Source organism: Zea mays, chromosome 10 (assembly GCF_902167145.1).
Source record: "Zea mays cultivar B73 chromosome 10, Zm-B73-REFERENCE-NAM-5.0, whole genome shotgun sequence".
Lineage (NCBI taxonomy): Eukaryota > Viridiplantae > Streptophyta > Magnoliopsida > Poales > Poaceae > Zea > Zea mays.
Window position 1 is genome coordinate 95,901,519 of NC_050105.1, and position 26,942 is coordinate 95,928,460.

General features: G+C 51.0%; 1 protein-coding gene across 1 annotated transcript; it reads left to right on the plus strand.

Annotated features, from left to right (window-relative positions):
• The first annotated feature begins 23,463 nt into the window (after positions 1-23,463).
• On the plus strand, positions 23,464-26,058 carry LOC100502418 (uncharacterized). The gene is made up of 2 exons (NM_001357739.1): positions 23,464-24,239; positions 24,337-26,058. The coding sequence occupies exons 1-2, from the start codon at positions 23,910-23,912 to the stop codon at positions 25,960-25,962; spliced, it is 1,956 nt and encodes a 651-aa protein (NP_001344668.1). The 5' UTR covers positions 23,464-23,909; the 3' UTR covers positions 25,963-26,058.
• Positions 26,059-26,942: the final 884 nt, after the last annotated feature.

Genomic DNA, 26,942 nt, shown 5'->3' on the forward strand with positions numbered 1-26,942 from the left:
AATCAAGGAGGAGGTATACGTGGAACAACCCCCTGGATTTGAGGATGACAGGTATCCCGACCATGTATATAAGCTCTCTAAGGTGCTCTATGGACTTAAGCAAGCCTAAGAGCTTGGTATGAATGCCTTAGAGATTTTTTAATGGCTAATGCTTTCAAGGTTGGGAAAGCTAATCCCACTCTTTTTACAAAGACTTGTGATGGTAATCTTTTTGTTTGCCAAATTTATGTCGATGACATAATATTTGGTTCTACTAACCAACACTCTTGTGAGGAGTTTAGCAAGGTAATGATGCAAAATTCGAGATGTCAATGATGGGAGAGTTGACCTACTTCCTTGGATTCCATGTGAAGCAACTCAAAGACGTCACCTTCATCTCCCAAACGAAGTACACTCAAGATCTTCTCAAGAGGTTTGGAATGAAGGATGCTAAGCCCGCGAAGACACCGATGGGGACTGATGGACATCTCGACCTCAACAAAAGAGGTAAGTCTGTTGATCAAAAGGCATACCGGCCTATGATAGGTTTATTACTTTATCTTTGTGCTAGTAGACCGAACATTATGCTTAGTGTATGCATGTGTGCTAGATTTCAATCTGACCCCAAGGAGTGTCACCTTGTGGTCGTTAAGCGAATTCTTAGGTATTTAGTTTCTACGCATTGCATCGGGATCTGGTATCCAAAGGGGTCTACCTTTGACTTAATTGGATACTCAGACTCTGACTATGCCGGGTGCAAGGTTGATAGGAAGAGTACATCAAAGACGTGCCAGTTTCTAGGAAGGTCCCTAGTGTCCTGGAGTTCCAAGAAACAAACATCTGTTGCCCTATCCACCGTTGAGGCCAAGTACGTTGCCGCAGGACAGTGTTGCGCGCAACTGCTTTGGATGAGGCAAACCCTCTGGAACTTTGGCTACAATCTGAGCGAAGTCCCACTCCTATGTGACAATGAGAGTGCAATCTGCTTGGCGGATAATCCTGTTGAACACAGTCGCACTAAACACATAGACATCCGGCATCACTTCCTGAGAGGCCACCAGCAAAAGGGAGATATTGACATAGCACCGAGAACCAGCTAGTCGATATCTTCACCAAGCCTTTGGATGAGAAAACATTTTGCAGGTTGCGTAGTGAGCTAAATGTCTTAGATTCGCGTAACTTGGATTGATCTATAGCATACATGTGTTTCATGCCTTTGATCATATTACTTTGAGCTTTTACTCCGTTTATTTGTGGTGCTCAAGTTGTACAAGTCATCCCCGGACCTCACAAGTCCGTATGCAAATGATGCACATATTTAGGGCGAGATGAGCTACAACTTGACTCCTTTGAGACTAACGTGTTTGGTTGAGTACACTTGAAGTAGTCTCGAAGGACCATTGAAAGGGAAAAAGAACTTGGATGACGAAAAGACTTCCACTGCACTCCGGTATTAGTGTTTTTAATTCCAAGTTCATACTTATGCTCTCATTGCCTTTTTGCTCTTATTTGACTTTTTGGTGAGGTAATGGGTTAGAGGGCCAAAAGTTATCCCGTTTTGGTGCTTAATGCCAAAGGGGGAGAAATTAAGGCCAAAGCAACTGGATCAGCCAACCATTTGTGAATTTCAAAAATAGTAGAGTTGAAATTTGTATATTGTCCAAAGTCCTCTTATTTGCAAAATTTGGTCTCTTATGGGGGAGAATTTTGATTATGAGAAAAGGGGGAGTTTTTGGCACTTGATCAATTTTATTCTTGGAATATCTCTCTATTTGCCCAAACAAGTGTGTTTGACTTAGAGATAGGGAAAATAATTTGATTTGCAAAAACAAACCAAGTGGTGGCAAGAGTGATCCATATATGCCAAATCCTATGTGAGTAAAGTTGGTCTCAAATTCGCACTTCTTAGTTGCTTTTTAATGTGTTGGCATAAATCACCAAAAAGGGGGAGACTGAAAGGGAAATGTGCCATTGGGCCATTTCTATTATTGTTTTGGTGATTAGATGCCCAACACATTGTTTGGAACACATATGTGCTAAGTAGGTGAAAAGTGCACATCGAAGAACAAGGTATGTATCTAGACTTAGTAAATTGTTTTTGAATGCTAACATGTTTATCTAAGTGCTAGAAACAGTGCCAAGAAAAGAAGAATAGAATTGGAGAAGATATGGCTCAGGACAGCCAAAACCAACACCATCTTGGCACACCAGACTGTCTGGTGCCCCAGGCTGGCTCGGCGGCGAACTGGCCGCTCTCGGGAATCGGCAGGGCGACGTGGCTAAAAAACACCGGACTGTCCGGTGGTGCACCGGACTGTCAGGTGAGTCTTCAGCGCCCGCGCCCAAGTACATCGGCAACGAACTCGTCGCTCTCGGGAAAAGGAGAAAGCGCCGCGGCTAAAAATCACTGGACTGTTCGGTGGTGCACCGGACTGTCTGGTGAGTCAGAGCCGCCCGAGGCAACGGTCGCCAGCGCAATCAGCGGGCGACGCATGGCCCGCGCCAACGGTCGGTTGGGCACACCGGACTGTCCGGTGCGCCAACCAGACCCGAGGCCCAACGGTCGGTTGTGCCCGGTATGGAAGGAAATCGTGCACCGGACATGTACTGTAGTTGTCTGGTGGTGCACCGGACTGTCCGGTGCACCACTCGACAGAAGACAAGATTTGCCTTCCAAGTTGATCTCCAACGGCTCCTAGCTGACTTGGGGCTATAAAAGGGAACCCTATGCGCATGAAGCAATGCACCAAGCATTCACTAAGCATCCTAAGACTCCCAGACTCTGCCTCCACGCATTTGATCGATTGTGTTAGTGATTTGAGCTTCGTTTGAGTTGTGAACTCTCTGTGTTGTGCTTCGAGCTCAAGTCTTGGCTTGTGTGCGTGTGTGTGCTGCAGATTTGAGTCTTGCGTGTGTTATTCTCCCTCACTTACTACTGTGCTTCTCTTGTGATAAACTTGTAAGGGCGAGAGGCTCTAATCTGTGGAGATTCCTCGCAAACGAGAGAAAGATTACTAAGGAAGATAACTGTGGTACTCAAAGTTGATCATTGGATCACTTGAGAGGGATTGAGTGCAATCCTTGACCGACGGAGGTCACCACAACGTGGAAGTAGGCATTGGCCGAACCACGGGATAAATCACTATGTCCTGTGTCCATCTTATTTGTGATTGGCTTTCTGCTAGAATTCACAATTTAGCAACTTGGTTTTAATTGCACTAACATTTCATAACCAAGTGTTGTCTATTTAGTGTTGAAATTCGCAGATCACCTATTAACCCCCCCTTTAGGTGCTCTCACTTAACCGAAGCTATTGGAATGGAAGTAGATATTGAAATGGTTGTTGATTAGGAGGATGATGAGGTGCAAAATGAGAACGACTTAGAAATACTTGAAGGCAATGACATTAATGATGAACTTGCGCCTTCAGATGGTGTTGACTATGAAATGGTTGATAGTGACGATGAGACTTATGATCCGGCTAACCCCGACACATATGAAGATTATTTTTAATCGATGTAATTCTATATTTTTTTTATTTCGCACCTATTTCTAAATACATCTTTTTTATATGTGCTTATTTGCTTAATATTAATTGCAGGTTGTTGCACAAAGATGGTGGGCGGTGGGATGAGGACGAGGAGGAGGAGGAGCACCTGTAGGACGGCGGAGCAGACACAACAGGATGACGACGTCCAGCAGCAGGTGGAGTAATAGGCCACTGTCGATGCAGTGCAGCAAGATGACGACGACGCTCAACAGGACGCCTCAGGTTCGAGGAACGTATACCTGCGAGGTCCCGTGAGCCTCCCTCAGCATCCCATACTTCATGACAGGCGGCCACTAATTCGACCCGATGGGGAGAGACACGTAACTTTAGATATTCTCGCTACTTGTTCATATTATGTGTTCAAATTCATAATATAAAATAATACTTTTTATTTATCACTTAGGCAGGTCTTGGAAGGTTGTGAAGACTGCAAGGGGTCACGACCGCAACCCCAATGGCATCCTCGGCCTTCTATGCAAGGAGCACTTCCCTAGACTGGTTGAGTACGCTGGAGTGACAGGTCTAGCCTACACCTTCGACCACTACGTTGTCGCCCCTGATGCAGTAGACCAGGACGACAGGGAATTCAACAACAAGCTGGAGCGTGTGAATCAAGAGTTGTGGGTAAGTCTTACTATATTGTAAAATATGTCTCATTCGTTGCACATTCTTGAAATAAGTCTTTGTATGCGAGGCTAGATACGAGGCTAGGGCGGATGTGGTGGCCACCACGAGCTGTAAGAAGCTCGTCGTGGACATGCACTATGAGGCACGAATCCAAGCCATCGTCAGCTACCATGGCTCCGTCCTTGGTGAGAAGGTGACCAAGCAGGACGCCCAAACCATGTCATTGACTAGGGATCAATACTTGCAGGTAAATACATCACTTTAATATTCATGACAAAATTTTTCCTTAATTTCATCTTCTGATATGCAGTGTGCTTGTTTTACTTTGTAAATGATTCCTTATTGGTGTGTCGTGCATCCTCAGTGCTGGGAGCAGATGGTGGATAGGTGGTGCTCGCCTGAGTGGGATGAGGTGCACAACGCTAGTCGAGAACGACGTCTAATGATGCAAGGTCCCTCCCACCACCAAGTTAGCCACAGCCTCGACAAATATGCAGAAGCATGGGTACGCCATCTTTTTTATTTAGGTATATAACACTAGATTAGATATTATATCTAACTATCTCATTAGTTTTCTTGCAGTCGACGTCACATGGTGGCTAGCCTTGCTCTATCTTCTCGGCTTATGCTATGGCCCATCAACTCTAGGTTAGTGCTTATGTAACATGGAATTCCTTGAGTTATATACCTTCTCTTTGAGTTATTATAACATTGGGTTGGAATATTACATGCCCAGTTAGAAGAAGAGAGGAGGGAAGGGCAGGAGATGGAGGCGGAGATGATAGCGAAGCAGGAGGCGGAGCGGGAGGCCCGCTTAGCATATTAGCAGAGGATGGCGGAGATATTCCAGTACATGCAGAGCCTTGGCGCCACACAAGGTTTCACTCCACCACCTCTGTTGTTCCCTCTAATTGACCCTGCTCAGTTCAATACTCCTGTGAGTATCAAAATTCTAGTTCTTCATGATATATATTCATCTGGTATAACACATGCAATCTCTTCTCTGTACAGGGACAATCTGGGGCGACATCCAACAACCCTCATGGATCGCCCAGCCTATCGCCGCACCAGTCCAGTCGCCTACCTCGATGAGATATTATCTTTGTTAGTGTTGTTAATACTTTATGAGATAACCCGATCTAAACTTGTTTGATGTTGGTAATGCTTTGTGAGATATTTGAGACTTATGTTCTTGAGTTTTGGATACTTATGTTTGTGTTTGAACATGTTGGTAATGCTTTGTGAGAATTTGTTTGATTTATGGTCTTTGTGAGATATGTGATGTATATGTGATATTTGTGATGATTATGTGATATCTTTTGTTTGTTTGGATGGAATAGTAAAATCAAATAAAAAGGGGTATACTGGTCATTTTGCCGAGTGTAACACTCGGCAAAGAAGTACTTTGTCGAGTGTCCAGGTAACAGCGCTCGAAAAAGAAGGCACACCTGAGCACCGGTAAAGCCTTTTTGCCGAGTGTGGTGGCCTTGGCACTCGGCAAAGAAGCAACCTTTGCCGAGTGCCTCCTAGTGCACTCAGCAAAGGTACTGACAAAGGGGCCCGCTGGCGATCTCTTTGCCGAGAGGTAGTCCGACGAACACTCAGTAAAGATGGATCCTCTTTGCCGAGTGTCACCTAATACGCTCGACAAAGGGATACTCTTTACCGAGTGTCACCTAGTACACTGGACAAAGGCTCCATCGTTGTTACGAATCGCCGTGACAACAACTTTTCTTTGCCGAGTACCGAGTGGCACTCGGTAAAGTCTTTGCCGAGTGCCCGATAAAAAGTACTCGGCAAAGATCCGTTGCCGATGTATAGTTCGCCGAGCTTTCTTAGGTGAGTGTTTTCCAGGCTTTGTCGAGTGCTTCAGACACTCGGCAAAGAAGCTGATTCTGGTAGTGCTTGGACAGCTAACAGATTCTCGCCTCGGCCAAGGGGCAGCACAGGGCTCGGATGGCTAACGGGTGGTGCTAAGAGGCAGGGACGAGGGTGTAGGAACTGGGCCATCAGATCTTGGACAAACTGTTAGGATTAGGCTCGAGTTAATTAAAATCAGACCATTGGATTTGTGGTGAACGACGAGGATCGAGGCGGCCGGCTCTAGCGTTCTCCCACAGCCACCTCAGTCGGTGGCGCCCGCGACCGTTGGGGGGAACTCACTGTAGATGAAGGAAGTGGGGGTTCCGAGGGTCCTAGGGCGGTCGGGGTGGTCTATGGAGGTTGGGGAGGGTTCAGGAAATGTAGTGGCGAGGGCCAAACCGCAGTGGGAGCATCGAAGGTCGGAGATCCACAGTGAGGTGGCAAGGCAGCGACGTTGGCAGTTTCAACGAGCAATTGTGCATGACAAAGAGCAAGGGAGGGGACCAGAGGGGACAGAGGAAGTTCCTTACCTCAAGGCTAGACTCGGGATCCCCTTAGAGGTAGCAACGGCACGGTGGTGGCTTGGAACGATGGCGGCGACTCCTGGACTGCATGGGGATCGACGGTTGAGCGCGGGTAGAGCAAACTAGAGGGAGAAAGGGGAATTGGGGGCGAGTTTCGAGCAGCTGTCTCCAAGGCAAAGCTCATTGTGGCAATGACAATGGCAAGGGCTCAGCGACGATGGCAAAACGGCCTTGCGATGGCGGCAACACTACTGGTGCTCAGGGTGGGGAAAACGGATATAGGGGTGCAAATGGGGACCGAGGGTGCACTGGGGGTTTGGGGTCCTCGCTTGAAGCTTGAGTGAGGCGCGTGGGGCGAGGTCATGGGGTGTGGGTGGTGGTTATCCGCGCGGAACACGCGAAGTGGGGCGCGTCCACGGTGGAGCGAGCGATTGAGGGGAGGGGTCAGGGCTGACGGATGCGGTCGGCTGGTTAGCGGGTCGGCGCGGGCGCACGGGCAATGGTCGGAGAAAAGGGGGCGCCGATAGGCGGGACCTGCATGGTAGCGAGAGAGGGGGCGCACAGGTGCGGTGGAAGATGGGTCAGTAGTGGGCCGAAAGGCCGAGAGGGAGAGGGTTGCGGGCTTCTTTCCCTTTTTCTTTTATTCTGAATTTTGATTCTCGTTTTCTTTTTTCTCGTTTGAATTCAAATGCAAGTGAGCCACAAATTCAAATACAACCAGCTCAAGCATATGCATCAAACAAAGACAAGACTTAGGGTTCAGCATGATGCAACATTCCATTCTCCTTTAAGGTTTTGCCTTCTAGAATATAATTACATTTTCTAATAAATTAATAACATTTATTCTAGAGAAAAGAGAAAAAGGGGTTGAGAGGCAAGGGAAAAGAGGAGTAACACCTTAATTTGTGGATATGAGCATAGAAATTTTATACCCAAAATTCAGGGTGTTACACTAGAGGACTCAGGAAGCATGTGAGGGCTAGATGTTCGTCATCACTTCTGCCTCCCTAGGAGTTGAAGTAGTGGGCAATAGTCATGTTGTGCATCTCTTTAATTTTAATAATCTATGAGACGCTTTAGGTGCACAACCCATTTGTTGCAAGAAGGGAAAAAACTGAATGAAAGTAAGTTGCATGTATAAGAAGGCCAGAAAATGGGAGCAGTCTTCCCAAAAACGCTTAATGGAATATGTGTCGTGGATAATAACCCCCAGAGGAACAAAGGCCCATGGGTCGAGAAGGGGTGTGACCGAGTCAACCTAGGTAAGACCGGGGCTATTCTAGCGAATGGAAGTAGGCCATATGCTCTCGCCTCATGCTACGACATGAAGCGGGAACGCCTGAGGTTGAGCAAACCACAACGGGGTCAAACGAACTTGAGATCGATTTGTCTCATCTGACAAACGCACACACCTAGGTCATAGGGTCGAGCAAACTGCACCTGTGTCATGAAAAACCGACCTACAAACTAGGTTGGCCCCCTCACATCTCTCGTAAAAAGCCTACCGCAAGAGAAATGGGGATGTGAACAAAACTACAAGTCTTCACTCACCGACGAGACCCAGAGGGCTAGGGAGGCTAGCCTAACCCCAAGGAATGGTTACCGCACCCGGTAGCCCTGCAACGCTAGCTCCACCTTAAACATCTAGTTGGGGTTTGAGGTACTCCAATATCCATGCAAAGGTTCGAGACACGCTCTGTAACCCACAAGTTTCATGCAACATCGCCAACAAGTCAATAAAGCTAACACCAGCAACAGCGGTAGGACCTGACTGGTGCACAGACCTGTCGGCTCCTTCTTCGCCAAGGTAGAAACTACATGACAGAATTGTAATCCTCCTCCCTCTTGATCTATAAAAGGGGGAGGAGACTCTTTGGGAGGGGGATAAAAACACACGAAATGCAACACAACATGCACCATACGAGATACATAGAACTATAGCAACACCCACTCAAGGACTTGGAAACTTTCCCTCTCTCACCTGCTTGTAATCCTCTACTACCAGCAATCAGGTGCCGGTAGCACGAGCCACCGAAGATTGGAGTAGGGACATTTAACCCGAACCGGTATAATCCTTACATCCATCGAGCACACCATCCGGGTCTAAATGTGCATACACAAATTTATTAGTTGGTGCTTATTTGAAACACCGACAATAGGTCAGATGAGTGTTTCAATCATACTAGTTAGCAGTCAAAGCATTGCATAGTTATCATGTTGTAACGCCCTGAATTTGGGGGTAGAATTTTTTCTTCTTTTCTCTCACCAAATTCGGGCGTTACTCTCTCTTCTCTTTCCCCGTTTGCTCCTTCTTCCCAATTTCAAACCAGTATAGCGGCAGGTGTCCGTGTCATGTATAAACCAAAACCTAAGTGTCATGGGTGTTGCATCATGCCGAAGCACATTTCTTTGTCTGAGGTTGAGTGTTCGTCTCGTTCCGTTCCGGATTTTGATTCGCGTTTTAAGTCCGTTTAGTGGTCCGCGCGCGTCGTGGGTTTTCAATCCGCGAAGTGGCTCGGCCCAGCCCAACTTAGCCCAGCCCAGCTCAGCCGGCCCGGCCCGCCCCGGCCTGCGCGCCCCTGGCGCCCAACCCCCCCCCCCCCCTGCGCCCCCCATCCTCTCTCTCCCTCATTTGGATCTCCCGCGCAACAACTTCCCTCTCCCTCTCCCACCTCTCTCTCCCCGTGGTGCCCTAGGGTTTGGAGACGGCGATCACCGGATTTTGGACCCCGAGGTGAGCTCCCCTCCCCTTCTCTTCTCTCTCTCCCTCTCCCTCCTCTTCTTCCCCACGCGCGCGCCCTCCCTCTCCCCTGCCCGCGCCCGACCCCATCCCTGCCCCTGCCCGGCGTGGCGGCGCCCCTGCCCGCCCCTCCCCGCGGCGGCGCTCGGCCTCCCCGCTCGGCCCCTCCCCGGCGGCGCTCGGCCTCCCCGCTCGGCCCTCCCCGCTCGGCCCCTCCGCGGCGGCGCTCGGCGCCCGCCCCCGGCTCGCCCGCTCGGCGCCCGTCCCCGGCTCCCCCGCCCGGCCTCCCTCCCGCGGCCTCGCCCGCCCCTTCCCCGCCCGCGGCGGCGGCGCCCGCCCCTCCCCCGGCCCGCGGCCGGCCTCCCCCGCCCCTCCCCGGCCCGCGGCGGCCTCCCCCGCCCCTCCCCGGCCCCCGGCGGCCTCCCCCTCCCCTCCCCCGACCCCGGCGAACTCGCCCGCCCCCCGCCCGTCCCCCGACCCCGCGGCGGCGATCCCGCCCGCCCCTGCTCGCCGGTTCGCGTCCCCGGCGCGGCCTTCGGCCCCGGGGCGGCCCTCGGCGCGGCCCCGGCCGGTTCAACCGCCCCTGGACCGATTCAACCGCCCTCCCCCCCGTTCGGCCGCCCGTTCCCGTCCCGGCCTCGCCCGACCGTATCTTCGCTCGCCCGCGCTCGCGGTGATTATTCGTTAATTAGCGTGTTGCGTCGCGCGCTTCGCCGCGCGACGGATTTGTCTAAATTCAGATTCTATCTTGTGTTGCGTCGTGCGCTTCGTCGCGCGACGATCCATTTTTGTTTCAGGTTGTTTAAGGTGTAACGCCGCGTGTGTATTCACGCGACGTTCCACTTTGGACTCAGTTTAGTCGACGTATGCCGTCGTGCGCTTCGTCGCGCGACGCTTAACGTCTCCTCGTAACTAAGGCGAAGTGTCTCGTTGCGTGCTCGGTCGCACGACGAGTCGTTAACTTCTTAATTTGTTTTAGAGAGCCTTGTCGCGCGTCTCGCCACGCGACCATCTTTTTGTTTATCTCCACCTGCTTATAATAATTAGACATGAAACATGACTTTACTTTACGCTAAACATAGTGTCTACATTAAATTTCCTTCCATTAAGCGAGTGGTTAATTTATAATCATGTAACGTGATCGTTTCTCGACTGTCTTTTCCTCTTTCTCTCTTAACCGTACTCACGAACGTCTGTTTACTTATTGCATTCTATTGTATGGTGTACTGTTCTTTTGTATTAAATATGTGGATGTATGTATGTTTGCGCTCGCATAGAGAACGATCCGGTTGAAGAGCCCGATGAACTCGCGGGAGAAGCCCCTGAGCAGAAGTCGGTTGGTGGAGGCAAGTGTCCTTTGACCTATCTCTGTCCTATTCATTCTTTAATTCACCTCCCGCTTTACACATTTATGCCTAAGGATTGACTAGCTTTTGTGATCCATGTCCTTGATTACCTACTTGGGTTGGATTATTATTGTTTAGCTTTATGCTATTGCTCAAACTCTAATCAATGAACATGATGAGATTATCTATGATACGCTGTTTTCCCTTCTCTTATTATGATATTGTACTTGTGGCCTCAAGGGGGCTCGAGCGGTTTCTCGAGTGCCTCTCCGTAAGGACCTGTTCTATGGATGACCGCCCGGGAAAACAGTGCAACCATGAGGGTAGAATGGGGTGCCCTTAGCTGAATAATTAGAGGATCCGGGATGTAGTTCACTTAGCCGTCGTGCCGTCAATGGGGCTCGGTGTATGCGGCTCGCTCTGCCAAGGTTGATTTGTCCCTTGGGGAGGAGTGCGGTACATTTAGGAAACCTAACGGGTGGCTACAGCCCCGGGGAATCTTTGTAAAGGCTATGTAGTGATGCCCTGCTGGGTCACCTTGGTAGTGATCAATGGAGAGTCATGATCTCCGGGCAGAATGGGAATCACGGCTTGTGGGTAAAGTGCACAACCTCTGCAGAGTGTTATGAAACTGATATATCAGCCGTGCTCGCGGTTATGAGCGGCCAAGGGAGCTCCAGTGATTAGTGGTACTTGATCAGAGATACTTTGGTACAGGTGGTTATGAGATTGATGGTTTTGGTTATGACTATGGTGCTGGTAAGTGGTATTCTTTCCGTTTGGAAAGGGTACATCGGGTTAATAACTTGGTTAATGCTAAAACTTGGCTTTCTACTAGTAAATAATAATCTGACCAACTAAAAGCAACTGCTTGACTTATCCCCACATAAAGCTAGTCCACTACAGCCAAACAGGATACTTGCTGAGTATGTTGATGTGTACTCACCCTTGCTCTACACACCAAACCCCCCCCCCCCAGGTTGTCAGCATTGCAACCACTGCTCAGGCAAAGATGAAGCTGTGGAAGGAGACTTCCAGGAGTTCCAAGACTACGACGAGTTCTAGGTGTGGGTTAGCGGCAACCCCCAGTCGGCTGCCTGTGAAGGCCGCGGTTATCTACGTTTCTTTTCCGCACTTTGATTTATTGTAAGAACTATATGGACGTCTCAGACGTACGATGTAATCGACTATTATTCCCTTTTAATACTATTTTGAGCACTGTGTGATGATGTCCATATTATGTAACTGCTATGTACGTGAATAACTGATCCTGGCACGTACATGGTTTGCATTCGGTTTGCCTTCTAAAACCGGGTGTGACATAAGTGGTATCAAAGCCGTGCTGACTGTAGGACCGCTAACCTAGAGTAGAATGGTCATTCTAAGGACTATAGACCTCTGTCTCTGCCTTGACTTTGATATCCCTTCAAAAGTTGGTCATACCGACCAAACCTATGTTCTACTATATATTATACCTTGCTGAAAATCATGTTTTATTCTAATCCTTCATTTACTCATGATTCATTATTTGCTGGTCATATTAATTCTGTTCTCACCCTTTTGCTTGCGATGTCTTCTGTAGATGGCTCGACTTAGACACACTGCACGAAAGTCAGTCATCCCCTTCTTACCCTCCCGCCTTGCTGAGCGTCCGCTTCGCCGTCCCGTGGCTGGACAGTCCAGCCACTTGGAGAGACTGCACCACCGCCTGCATGAGGAGCAGGAACGTCGACGACAGGAGCAGCAGGGCTCTTCTTTCTCGCTCCACCAGGAGATAGAGTCTGTGAGGAGCTGCTCCCCTGTGCTTCCTCTGGAGCCGCCCCCTGCACCACCACTGGGCGTCCCAGCTTCTGGAGTAGCTGCTGGAGGAGGCCCAGACGACGGAGGAGGCGACGACAGCTCAAGCCACGACACCGACTTCTCTGCTAACCTTGAGCCGGAAGGATGGGTTGCTCGACCCATCACTCGCGACGCTGCTCGCGGGTGTCACTTCCACGATGCGCTCGATACCCTGCTACGTCGGGCATTTGACCGGCATACTTGGTCCGTCGAGTATCGCTGTGTGGTCTATCAGCACAGTTGCGGGGTCTACCCGGACCGCTGGGAGGCAACCTGCTTGGTGCGCTGCCCGGAGAACAGTCTCCAGGGTGCAGAGGCCTGCTCAGAGCACTATTCTATCTCTGAGCGGGACTCAGCTGAGGCAGCCATGCAAGATGCTGCACGGCGTGCGCTTTCGCACTACTGCTCGGTTTTCGGTGGGGCAGCTGACGGTCTTGACCTGAAGTATTACCCCCGCCGTTCATCTGGCAGCACAGGAGGCGTGATTGTCTCACCTGTCGGTGAGGGCAATCCTAGGTTGAGCAGCACAGTCAACCTAGCCGCCGTGCTAAACACGGAGCTAGACCATGCATTAGACGAGCTGAGTAGGGCTCGTGCTGAGATCGCCCTGCTGCGGGCTGAGCGCGCGGAACGTCGTCACTTGGACGGTGGTTCCCCCGCTCCCGTCGGGACTCAGCACCCGTACCGCTCACCTCAGCGTGGACACCAGTCTTATGGCAATCCCGACTGCAAGACCAAGATAAATCTAGAACCATAGATCGTTAGAGTTGGATCTTGTAATTAATACGAAATATATACATAGAAGCTTCAGTCTTAGCGTTAGTCTCGCTCTTAGTTAAGTCTTAGTTAGACAGGGTAGTTTGCTATATCCTGTGCATTTATGTTTGTCATGATGAACTATGTTTGGTTTGGATCTTTGTAATGACTGTCACCAGAGTGTGGGTATCCCCTGCATTTTGGTTTACCTATTATGTTAATAAAGTTAGTTATATAGTGGGGAAACCTTTTATTCCACTTTCCTCTTTATCTGAGAAGCTGTGTGGTCTGTGTTGGAGATCAGTGAAGATGCTCATCTGTTCAGTGCTGTTGAAGAATCCTCTACTCTTTTCTTATGCTGCAAGACTTGCCAGATCAGTTCTGATGTGTGGTTGCATTCTGCAGATGTCAGAGAACAGGCGCAGAGGAGGAAGGCGTGCTCAACAGGAGCGAGCCGCTCCGCAGGATGAGGTGCCCCAGCAGCAGCACCTGCCGCCCCCGCCCCCGATGTCCATCGAGCAGATGTTTCTGATGCAGACTCAGGCGGTTCAAGCCATCGGTCAGACTTTGGCCGCCATTCAGCAGCAGCAGCAACAACAACAGCAGGCCCCACCTCAGCCTTAGATGCCCCAGATGCCTAGAGACAAGCGTGCTGAATTCATGAGAGGTCATCCACCAACGTTTGCTCATTCTTCTGACCCCATGGATGCTGAAGATTGGCTGCGCACTGTGGAGCGCGAGTTGCATACCGCTCAGTGCGATGACAGGGAGAAAGTCTTGTATGGTCCCCGTCTGTTGAGAGGGGCAGCCCAGTCATGGTGGGAGTCTTACCTCGCCACCCATGCCCACCCTGACGCCATCACCTGGGAAGAGTTCAGAGGAAGTTTTCGTCAGTACCATGTTCCTGCAGGTCTGATGACAGTGAAGAAAGAGGAGTTCCTGGCTCTCAAGCAAGGGTCATCGTCTGTCAGTGAATACCGAGACAGATTTCTGCAATTGTCTCGCTATGCTCCTGAAGATGTCAACACTGACGCCAAGCGACAATACTGTTTCCTGAGAGGCTTGGTTGACCCTCTGCAGTACCAACTGATGAATCACACTTTCCCGACATTCCAGCACCTGATTGACAGAGCAATCATGACAGAGAGGAAGCGAAAGGAGATGGAAGATCGTAAGCGCAAGATCAGTGGACCCCAGCCTGGAAGCAGCAACCGTCCTCATTTCTCAGGCAATCAACCTCAGCAGTTCAGGCAGAACCAGCGTCCACCTCAGCATCAGCAGTTCCAAAGGCAGTATCCTCAGCATCAGTACCAGAACCGTCAGAACAATCAGTCAGGAGGTCAGTTTCCGAGGCAGAATCAGCAGGCACCTCGTCTTCCTGCCCCAGCAAACCAACAGAACAGTCAGGCAGCACCAGCTCAGGTTGGAAACAGAGCATGTTTCCACTGTGGAGAGCAAGGCCACTGGGTGATGCAATGTCCGAAGAAGGCAGCCTAGCAGCAGTCAGGCCCCAATGCCCCAGCAAAGCAGAATGTGCCTCAGCCTGGAGCAGGCAATCGCCCTCAGCCGCGTTATAATCATGGAAGGCTGAACCACTTGGAGGCTGAAGCAGTTCAGGAGACCCCCGGCATGATAGTAGGTATGTTCCCAGTCGACTCCCATATTGCAGAAGTGTTATTTGATACTGGAGCAACGCATTCTTTCATTACTGCATCGTGGGTAGAAGCACATAATCTTCCAATTACTACCATGTCAAACCCCATTCAAATTGACTCAGCCGGTGGTAGAATTCGAGCCGATAGCATTTGTTTGAATATAAGTGTGGAAATAAGGGGGATAGCGTTTCCCGCCAACCTTATAGTAATGGGTACTCAGGGAATAGATGTCATCCTAGGGATGAATTGGCTAGATAAGTATCAGGCAGTTATCAGTTGTGATAAGAGGACAATCAAGTTGGTGTCTCCACTAGGAGAGGAAGTGGTGACCGAGTTAGTCCCGCCTGAGCCAAAGAAAGGAAGTTGTTATCAGATAGCTATTGATAGCAGTAAAGCAGACCCAATCGAGAGGATCAAGGTTGTGTCCGAGTTCCCGGATGTGTTTCCAAAGGACTTACCGGGTATGCCACCAGAGCGGAAAGTTGAGTTTGCCATAGAGCTTCTTCCTGGAACCGCCCCTATCTTCAAGAGAGCTTACAGAATATCTGGACCAGAGTTGGTTGAGCTTAAGAAGCAAATTGATGAGTTGTCAGAGAAAGGTTACATTCGGCCAAGCACCTCGCCTTGGGCCGCCCCTGTCCTATTTGCGGAGAAGAAAGATGGCACCAAGAGGATGTGCATTGATTATCGAGCTTTGAATGAAGTCACGATCAAGAACAAGTATCCCTTGCCCAGAATAGAAGATCTGTTCGACCAGTTGAGAGGAGCCAGTGTGTTCTCCAAGATTGATCTGAGGTCAGGTTATCATCAGCTCAGGATCCGACCTTCGGACATTCCAAAGACGGCATTCATTTCCAAGTATGGTTTGTATGAGTTCACAGTGATGTCTTTTGGTTTGACCAATGCGCCAGCGTTTTTTATGAACTTGATGAACAGTGTATTCATGGATTACCTTGATAAGTTTGTGGTAGTATTCATTGATGACATTCTGGTTTATTCTCAAAGCGAAGAAGAGCATGCAGATCATTTGAAGATGGTATTGCAGAGATTGCGAGAGCACCAGTTGTATGCAAAGTTGAGCAAGTGTGAGTTCTGGATCAGTGAAGTCCTGTTCTTGGGTCATATAATCAACAAAGAAGGATTGGCTGTGGATCCGAAGAAAGTGGCAGACATTCTGAACTGGAAAGCGCCAACAGATGCTCGAGGAATCAAGAGTTTCATTGGAATGGCCGGATATTATCGGCGATTCATTGAAGGGTTTTCGAAGATTGCGAAACCAATGACAGTGTTGCTAGGCAACAAAGTTGAGTTCAAGTGGACCCAGAAATGCCAAGAGGCCTTTGAAGCGCTGAAAGAGAAGTTGACTACAGCGCCTGTCCTAGTCTTGCCTGATGTGCACAAGCCCTTCTCGGTGTATTGTGATGCTTGTTACACAGGTTTGGGATGCGTGTTGATGCAAGAGGGAAGAGTTGTGGCTTACTCGTCCCGACAGTTGAAGGTTCATGAGAAGAACTACCCCATCCATGACCTAGAGTTGGCAGCAGTGGTTCATGCACTGAAGTCATGGAGGCACTATCTGTATGGACAGAAATGTGATGTTTACACAGATCACAAGAGTCTGAAGTACATATTCACTCAGTCAGAATTGAACATGAGGCAACGAAGATGGTTAGAGTTGATCAAAGATTATGAGTTGGAGATTCATTACCATCCAGGCAAAGCAAACGTAGTGGCAGATGCTTTGAGCAGAAAGAGTCAAGTCAATCTGATGGTTGCTCGTCCGATGCCTTATGAGTTGGCCAAGGAGTTTGACAGGTTGAGTCTCGGATTTCTGAACAATTCGCGAGGAGTCACAGTCGAGTTGGAACCTACCTTGGAGCGCGAAATCAAAGAAGCGCAGAAGAATGATGAGAAGATCAATGAGATCCGGCGACTGATTCTAGATGGCAGAGGCAAAGATTTTCGAGAAGATGCAGAAAGCGTGATATGGTTCAAAGACCGCTTGTGTGTTCCCAATGTCCAGTCCATTCGGGAGTTGATCCTTAAGGAAGCTCATGAGACAGCCTATTCGATTCACCCTGGCAGTGAGAAGATGTATCAGGATCTAAAGAAGAAATTCTGGTGGTACGAAATGAAGAGGGAAATCGCAGAGCATGTGGCTATGTGCGATAGTTGTCGAAGAATTAAGGCAGAGCACCAGAGACCTACTGGATTGTTGCAACCGTTGCAGATCCCTCAGTGGAAATGGGATGAAATTGGTATGGATTTCATAGTCGGATTGCCTCGCACTCGAGCCGGCTACGATTCCATTTGGGTAGTAGTGGACCGCTTGACCAAGTCAGCCCACTTCATACCTGTCAAGACCAACTATAGCAGTGCCGTATTGGCAGAATTGTATATGTCTCGGATCGTTTGTCTTCATGGTGTGCCAAAGAAGATAGTGTCAGACAGAGGAACGCAGTTCACCTCTCATTTCTGGCAGCAGTTGCATGAAGCCTTGGGCACGCATCTGAATTTCAGTTTAGCTTATCATCCGCAGACGGATGGTCAGACCGAAAGGACCAATCAAATTCTTGAAGACATGTTGAGAGCCTGTGCGTTGCAAGATCAGTCCGGATGGGATAAGAGATTGCCTTATGCAGAGTTTTCCTATAACAACAGTTACCAGGCCAGTTTGAAGATGTCACCATTTCAGGCGCTCTATGGAAGGAGTTGCAGAACTCCGTTGCAATGGGATCAGCCTAGAGAGAAGCGAGTGTTTGGGCCAGACATTTTGCTTGAAGCCGAAGAGAACATCAAGATGGTTCGAGAGAATCTGAAGATAGCACAATCGAGGCAGCGAAGCTATGCAGACATAAGAAGGGAGCTGAGTTTTGAAGTCGGAGACTTTGTCTATCTGAAAGTGTCACCGATCAGAGGAGTCAGAAGATTCGGAGTGAAAGGCAAGCTAGCACCCCGCTACATTGGTCCGTATCAGATTCTTGCAAGACGTGGAGAAGTGGCCTATCAGCTCAGTTTGCCCGAGAATTTGTCTGCTGTGCATGATGTCTTTCATGTGTCTCAGTTGAAGAAGTGCTTGCGTGTGCCAGAAGAGCAGTTGCCAGTGGAAGGTCTTGAAGTCCAGGAGGACTTGACCTACGTTGAGAAGCCAGTGCAAATCCTTGAGGTTGCAGACAGAGTCACCCGAAGGAAGACCATCAGAATGTGCAAAGTTAGATGGGATCACCACTCTGAAGAAGAAGCAACCTGGGAGCGTGAAGATGATCTGATGGCTAAATACCCTGAGCTCTTTGCTAGCCAACCCTGAATCTCGAGGGCGAGATTCTTTTAAGGGGGATAGGTTTGTAACGCCCTGAATTTGGGGGTAGAATTTTTTCTTCTTTTCTCTCACCAAATTCGGGCGTTACTCTCTCTTCTCTTTCCCCGTTTGCTCCTTCTTCCCAATTTCAAACCAGTATAGCGGCAGGTGTCCGTGTCATGTATAAACCAAAACCTAAGTGTCATGGGTGTTGCATCATGCCGAAGCACATTTCTTTGTCTGAGGTTGAGTGTTCGTCTCGTTCCGTTCTGGATTTTGATTCGCGTTTTAAGTCCGTTTAGTGGTCCGCGCGCGTCGTGGGTTTTCAATCCGCGAAGTGGCTCGGCCCAGCCCAACTTAGCCCAGCCCAGCTCAGCCGGCCCGGCCCACCCCGGCCTGCGCGCCCCTGGCGCCCAACCCCCCTGCGCCCCCCATCCTCTCTCTCTCCCTCATTTGGATCTCCCGCGCAACAACTTCCCTCTCCCTCTCCCACCTCTCTCTCCCCATGGTGCCCTAGGGTTTGGAGACGGCGATCACCGGATTTTGGACCCCGAGGTGAGCTCCCCTCCCCTCCCCTTCTCTTCTCTCTCTCCCTCTCCCTCCTCTTCTTCCCCACGCGCGCGCCCTCCCTCTCCCCTGCCCGCGCCCAACCCCATCCCCGCCCCTGCCCGGCGTGGCGGCGCCCCTGCCCGCCCCTCCCCGCGGTGGCGCTCGGCCTCCCCGCTCGGCCCCTCCCCGGCGGCGCTCGGCCTCCCCGCTCGGCCCTCCCCGCTCGGCCCCTCCGCGGCGGCGCTCGGCGCCCGCCCCCGGCTCGCCCGCTCGGCGCCCGTCCCCGGCTCCCCCGCCCGGCCTCCCTCCCGCGGCCTCGCCCGCCCCTTCCCCGCCCGCGGCGGCGGCGCCCGCCCCTCCCCCGGCCCGCGGCCGGCCTCCCCCACCCCTCCCCGGCCCCCGGCGGCCTCCCCCTCCCCTCCCCCGACCCCGGCGACCTCGCCCGCCCCCCGCCCGTCCCCCGACCCCGCGGCGGCGATCCCGCCCGCCCCTGCTCGCCGGTTCGTGTCCCCGGCGCGGCCCCCGGCGCGGCCCCGGCCGGTTCAACCGCCCCTGGACCGGTTCAACCGCCCTCCCCCCCGTTCGGCCGCCCGTTCCCGTCCCGGCCTCGCCCGACCGTATCTTCGCTCGCCCGCGCTCGCGGTGATTATTCGTTAATTAGCGTGTTGCGTCGCGCGCTTCGCCGCGCGACGGATTTGTCTAAATTCAGATTCTATCTTGTGTTGCGTCGTGCGCTTCGTCGCGCGACGATCCATTTTTGTTTCAGGTTGTTTAAGGTGTAACGCCGCGTGTGTATTCACGCGACGTTCCACTTTGGACTCAGTTTAGTCGACGTATGCCGTCGTGCGCTTCGTCGCGCGACGCTTAACGTCTCCTCGTAACTAAGGCGAAGTGTCTCGTTGCGTGCTCGGTCGCACGACGAGTCGTTAACTTCTTAATTTGTTTTAGAGAGCCTTGTCGCGCGTCTCGCCACACGACCATCTTTTTGTTTATCTCCACCTGCTTATAATAATTAGACATGAAACATGACTTTACTTTACGCTAAACATAGTGTCTACATTAAATTTCCTTCCATTAAGCGAGTGGTTAATTTATAATCATGTAACGTGATCGTTTCTCGACTGTCTTTTCCTCTTTCTCTCTTAACCGTACTCGCGAGCCCGCGTAGAACGTCTGTTTACTTATTGCATTCTATTGTATGGTGTACTGTTCTTTTGTATTAAATATGTGGATGTATGTATGTTTGCGCTCGCATAGAGAACGATCCGGTTGAAGAGCCCGAGGAACTCGCGGGAGAAGCCCCTGAGCAGCAGTCGGTTGGTGGAGGCAAGTGTCCTTTGACCTATCTCTGTCCTATTCATTCTTTAATTCACCTCCCGCTTTACACATTTATGCCTAAGGATTGACTAGCTTTTGTGATCCATGTCCTTGATTACCTACTTGGGTTGGATTATTATTGTTTAGCTTTATGCTATTGCTCAAACTCTAATCAATGAACATGATGAGATTATCTATGATACGTTGTTTTCCCTTCTCTTATTATGATGTTGTACTTGTGGCCTCAAGGGGGCTCGAGCGGTTTCTCGAGTGCCTCTCCGTAAGGACCTGTTCTATGGATGACCGCCCGGGAAAACAGTGCAACCATGAGGGTAGAATGGGGTGCCCTTAGCTGAATAATTAGAGGATCCGGGATGTAGTTCACTTAGCCGTCGTGCCGTCAATGGGGCTCGGTGTATGCGGCTCGCTCTGCCAAGGTTGATTTGTCCCTTGGGGAGGAGTGTGGTACATTTAGGAAACCTAACGGGTGGCTACAGCCCCGGGGAATCTTTGTAAAGGCTACGTAGTGATGCCCTGCTGGGTCACCTTGGTAGTGATCAATGGAGAGTCATGATCTCCGGGCAGAATGGGAATCACGGCTTGTGGGTAAAGTGCACAACCTCTGCAGAGTGTTATGAAACTGATATATCAGCCGTGCTCGCGGTTATGAGCGGCCAAGGGAGCTCCAGTGATTAGTGGTACTTGATCAGAGATACTTTGGTACAGGTGGTTATGAGATTGATGGTTTTGGTTATGACTATGGTGCTGGTAAGTGGTATTCTTTCCGTTTGGAAAGGGTACATCGGGTTAATAACTTGGGTTAATGCTAAAACTTGGCTTTCTACTAGTAAATAATAATCTGACCAACTAAAAGCAACTGCTTGACTTATCCCCACATAAAGCTAGTCCACTACAGCCAAACAGGATACTTGCTGAGTATGTTGATGTGTACTCACCCTTGCTCTACACACCAAACCCCCCCCCCAGGTTGTCAGCATTGCAACCACTGCTCAGGCGAAGATGAAGCTGTGGAAGGAGACTTCCAGGAGTTCCAAGACTACGACGAGTTCTAGGTGTGGGTTAGCGGCAACCCCCAGTCGGCTGCCTGTGAAGGCCGCGGTTATCTACGTTTCTTTTCCGCACTTTGATTTATTGTAAGAACTATATGGACGTCTCAGACGTACGATGTAATCGACTATTATTCCCTTTTAATACTATTTTGAGCACTGTGTGATGATGTCCATATTATGTAACTGCTGTGTACGTGAATAACTGATCCTGGCACGTACATGGTTTGCATTCGGTTTGCCTTCTAAAACCGGGTGTGACACATGTCACATGACTCTTGAATTGTATGGGTTGTGCGACACTTTAGGTTCTACACCTGGTAATTGTGTGTGCGAGTATCTTTAAGTCTAAGCATGTGGTTTCACTTTGCTTCTGTCTCCTCGCACAATCTTATGCACATGCTGATAATGTTGTTTCTCCACTTGTCTTTTTCATCATGAAGTAGTAGTTATCCACTCCCCATCTCAGTGCACTTGCGATGGCCATGACCTATACATTAAATTTACTGCCACATGCGAGCATTCTAAACTAGGAGGAACTGGACAAGTTGCATTAGCTCCTTGGGTGGATCTGGCCGTTGGCGTCTAATATTGTGTGCCTAGTGATGAACCTGATGCATAAACCTTATGAGGATATGGGGGAGTACATCTCCTTTTACTCCCACATGGTGGCGAGGATGAACTTCCCGTTGCCAAATTTTTCCTTCTACATCTTGGACTTGTACGAAATCTAGGTTGGGCACTTCACCCTAGATTACATCCTCGCCCTCTCGGCCTTCAATTATCTATGTGAAGAATTCATGGGGGTGAGGCCCTACATCGATGTTTTTGGCACTTCTTTGTTCTTCGAACATCGAGTAGCCAAAACTTCTTCAGCATGGTTTACTTCTAACTTCTTTCTAGATTGAGGCCCCAATCTTACCAGGGCCCCTAGTGAGGACATGAGGCCTTCGACAACAGGAATGCTATGAGGAATGGGAAGAAGGCTAACATGAGGATGCTAACCCCAAGGTGGGCAATATTGTAGTAGGCCAAATGGTCACAAACACGGCGCTAGCATGGCTACAAACAAACAAATGGTTTATAGAGGTTCAGGACATGGAAGTGGAATGCCCTACATCCTCTTTGTGGTAGATAAATTGATGAAAGTGGAGGCAAATATTACATGCTTAGATGATGTCTAAGCAAGAGGAATGGCTAGCTCCCCTTTTATTTGTCTCTAATGACAATTTTAGTCTAAATCCCTAACGTCTCATTTTGTAGAATATTTTTGTTGTTGAGTACGAAGTACTTGGTAAATTATGTAGTTGTCTATACTTTATAATACTTGTGAGTATGATTGTACATTCATGCATGGCTATAGTGACAACGACACACACCGCACGGTGTCGTAGGTACACCCTTTATTTAGTGTGATGGATGGAAGAATTATCTCGTCTACCCCTGATCACATGGTCGTTCTGATCACATGCACACATGGCACCAGGGTGTTCTAAGGAATGTACGTGGGGTCCTTTGTCATGAGCCCTAGCTTGTTGTGATGGATGGAAGAATTATCTCGTCTACCCCTGATCACATGGTTGTTCTGATCACATGCACACATGGCACCAGGGTGTTCTAAGGAATGTACGTGGGGTCCTTTGTCATGAGCCCTAGCTTGTTAGGATACTCAAGCATGGTCGAGCTAAGGTCTTGGTCCCTGACCTAGAGGACCCTAGCCTAGAGGGTCATAGGCTTTAGGCTCAGGCTTGGAGGGCCACTATTTTGATCGCCCTGTCTGGAGGCGCATGTGACTTAGCCAGAATAGGGTATGGCCCCTAGGGCATAAGGCTCAGGGCTACGAGGTAGCACTAGCCAGATATATTATGAGTTTTCTTTTGCTGATAAGGTCTGGATAGGTGTATTATCAATATAACGAGGTATGTCTTTTCCTAGACACTAACAGGGATGGTTAGCTAATATGTTGAACATATCAGGTACAACCATACAATCAAGACAGATGGAGGATTTTTTTCAAAAAAAAATTAAAAAGCAATCATCCTACCTACATTTTAAAAAAAGGTTATCTTACCTCTATTATTTTATCTTAATTACATCAACGAGTACCATTACATCTGACAAGTTCTTCTATTTAAGAGACTAAGAGTACGAGTAGTATCATATACTATGCTACTAGTACTGCTCACAAGGCTAGGAACAACAGCCCGGACCCATGCATGGGGTCCTGTGCGAGTCCAAACAGGCAGCCACTCTGAGGAGCAGGGCAGGGGGGCTCTGAAATTGAAGTTGATAGACACACAGCATATATGATAACAGCTTTCTACTGTTGCCTGTTAGAAACTGCAGTGTTATTCTTTCACTCGATCATCCCTTCACATGACACAACCCAATGCAATGCTGATCTCATCAGCACGCGCCTTCCCGCCCTGCACTCCTTTTTTTTTTTGCAGTTTGATATTGCTCCGTCCATCATATCTATTCATCTCCCTTCCCAAGTTAACTGCTTCCTCACCAAACACCGTACTCTCCAGCTTCAAACTCTCCTTCCGGCCCTTGCAGATCGCAGCTTCAAAATCTCCCTCCCAGTCCCAGTCCCAGTCCCAGCTGGAGAGTGAGATCAGCTGCTAGCAAGGCTATACAAACTCGTTGCTCCCACCAGCCCAGCAGAAACCATCACTACCAACATCTATCCAGCGGCTACCAGCTGCACTTGGCTTCCTTCCTTGTTGCTGCATTGTAGTAGCTTGATCATCTTGAAAAGCCTACGCTATCAACCTCCAACCTGCAAGCTAAGCTACCATGGGGCGAAGGACCAAGCAGTCTTCTTCGTTGTCGTTGTTCCGGTACTCGCGGAGCCGTTCTTCCTCCGCGCCCACCACGCCGAGGCCGGAACCAGCAGCAGAGCCTCCCGTCGGGTGCATGTCCATGGTGCACTACCTCATCTTCGCGCCTGGCGCCGGCTGCGTCGGCCGCCCGCCCACTTCCGCTAACGCTGCCGTCGTCACGCCGCACGACTGCCACGGCCTCGGCAGCAGCGACGGCCACCGGCGGTGCGACGGCAGCAAGAGCGGATTCGAGGCGCCCAGGAACAGCCTCGATCTCGACGCTGACAACCCCAACGACATCCAGGTCGGTCAGTCTTGCTCTAGCTTATTCGCTTTGCTTCATTGTCGTCATTGTCAATTGCTAATCGCCACATAACGCTGTCTGTCTGTTTGTCTTGCAGATTGGCGTGCAGATCCAGCCGGTGTTCGACGCCCTCGCCAGCAGGACAAGCAGCATGCGCCGCCCCACCAAGCCCACGGCGCCGTCGTCCGAGGCCGAGACGCCCAGGACGCCCAGCCTCGTCGCGCGCCTCATGGGCATCGACGGCCTGCCGGACCAGCAGAGCTCGCCGGCGTCGGCTCCGGCGCAGCACAAGAAGCCCGGCCCCGTCAGAAGATCAAGCTCCACGGGCAAGGAGAACGACAGCAGCCGCTGCTCCCCGCCGGCGTCTAGAGAGAAGAAGAAGCGCGTGATCCCCGAGTCCATGAACCGGGAGCCGCTGCGCCGCCTCAGCTGCAACGTCGTCGCCGAGGCCCGGTCGCTACCGGACACGCCGCGCGCGTCCACGTCGGCGCGGGCGTCCTGGGACGGGCCCAGGCTGTCGCTGCAGGCGCTCAAGGAGAACGTCCTCGACCGGGCCGCGCACTACATGTCCATGCCCAGCTCGCCCACGTACCTGTCCGCCGCCGCCGCCGGCAACAACAAGAGGAAAGATGCTGCCTGCAGCCGCCGCCGGCGGCGGGACGAGAAGGCGGCCAAGGCGCACGCGCGCGAGATCCTCCTCCAGGCCAAGGAGACGGTCGCCAGCCGCAAGTCTGGCAAGAACAACGCATCCTCGTCGCCGGCGGCGGAGAAAAGGCAGAGCTGCTTTAACGACAACAAGGAGAACGTGCCGGCTCCCGCTCTGGAGGACGCCAAGCTGCGTGTCGTGGCTCAACAAACTGCCAAGCCGACGACTGTGGCCCCAAAGCCAAACGCCGAGCATCACAGCCCCAGGGTGGCGCTGGCGCCGAGGCAGCAGCCGTCGACCCCTCCGCCGCCGCAGCGTGCCAAGCCGTCGCGGCCGCCGCCGCCGCCACCTCCGCTGGACCCGCCACCCACCAGAGCGAGAAAACCTGACGGGTGCGAGCGCTTCGCTACGCGGATCAAGAAGCCCGCGGCGTGCCCGGGGTCCGCGCCGCCGACGTCGTCGTCATCAACGGACTGCTGCTCGGCAGCGGAGGCCCGCGCCCGCCCGCCGTCGTCGCCGCTGGAGGAGGACCCCGAGTACAGGTACCTGCGGACGGTGCTGGAGCGCGGCGGGTTCATGCGGTCGCCGCCGCCACGGCGGCCGGGGCGGAGCCACTCGGTGGCGTCGCCAGTGGACCCGATCTTGTTCCACCTCCTGGAGCTGGAGCTGCCTGCCGTCGAATCACAAACACGGCTCGGGCCCCTCCGGCATCGGTGCAACCGGAAGCTGCTGTTCCACCTGGCGCAGGAGCTACTGGCAGACCTGCTGCTGGACCTGGACGCGTCGGCGGCGGCATCAGTATCACCATGCGCCGGAGCGACGGCGACGGGGTTGCCGCTGCTGGGGAAGGTGTGGAAAAGTGTGCGGAGCTTCCCGGCCGCGGACTGCCGGGTGGTGGGCGACATCGACGCGCTGGTGGCGGCGGACCTGAAGTCGTCGAACGTGCGGCAGCTGGCGCGGCACCCCGCGGTGGTGGAGGATGCGGGCGACGTGGCGGAGGAGGTGGCGGACCGGGTCCTGGACGCGCTCGTCGCGGAGTGCGTGGCGGAATCTGTTTCTCTCTCCTGCGCCGCTTAGTCGCACTCGTCGTCGTCACGTGCGGCGGCGAGGTAACCGTTGGGGCGGATCGGGATTGGGGGCGCCCGTGACGTCACGCGGCCAGCGGATCTCGACGGAAACAGCGGAGGGTGCCCGGGCGTCCCGCGGCGCTCACGACCATACCCTGCGGCTGCGCCTGCTCTGCTCTGGTAGCCTGTTTCTCTGAAGCTGGGGCCAGGTGCCAGAGACCACGCAGCTTCTCTGTTCAACGGTCATGATGGGAACGTCGCGAAGCCTACGCTAGCACGCCTCGAGATGGGTGCCTCTGAATCGACCGGCGTATCCCCTATTCACCTGTACCGTATCACTACTGTAGCTGTAGGTACGCGCCTCTGAATTTTGTCTGGTTGGTTCGCTAGTTTGCTGCGCTTGGAGTTTGAGTTTTTGTTGGCCTGGCCACATGTAAGTACTTCCTCAACCGAAGAATATAACTATGCTACGCTCTCCGTCTGAAATAATCACTTTTTTATTTTTATCTTATAATAAAAGATGTGCTCTTTCTAAAGGTATGTATATCGATGCAGTAGTACAATAGGCTTCAAACTTTACGCTATAAAATTTAATGATCAGATTAGACTAGAATTAGACTCTATTATTATTCAATTATAAACTAAAATTAATTAACGGCTCAAATATATTGTGACGAAACATTTAGACCACGATCCATTATCATTCTTAAATTAAATAATATATACCAGAATTGATAATTCTTAAATTAAATAATATATACCAGAATTGATAGAGAAAATGAAATATATTTCTAGGTCTTTAAACTAAGTGGTTATGCATTATATAGAGGGAGTGCCTGTTTCTGTTCAAAATTAATCAAATTCATGACGAGTAAAAGTAGAATTTATGTCTCCAAATAAATCTATTATTGTCGGCGTTTCGACCCCGGGTTCCCTGGACCGACGAGTAAATTGTCGCTGCGTGTCCCAGCCCAGATGGGTCAGCGCGAG

Bases quoted from the DNA above. Each gene is read 5' to 3' on its own strand.
- LOC100502418 (NM_001357739.1), top strand. From the start codon at position 23,910: ATGGGGCGAAGGACCAAGCAGTCTTCTTCGTTGTCGTTGTTCCGGTAC. The intron at 24,240-24,336 runs GTCGGTCAGTCT...TTTGTCTTGCAG, and splicing joins ACAACCCCAACGACATCCAG to ATTGGCGTGCAGATCCAGCC.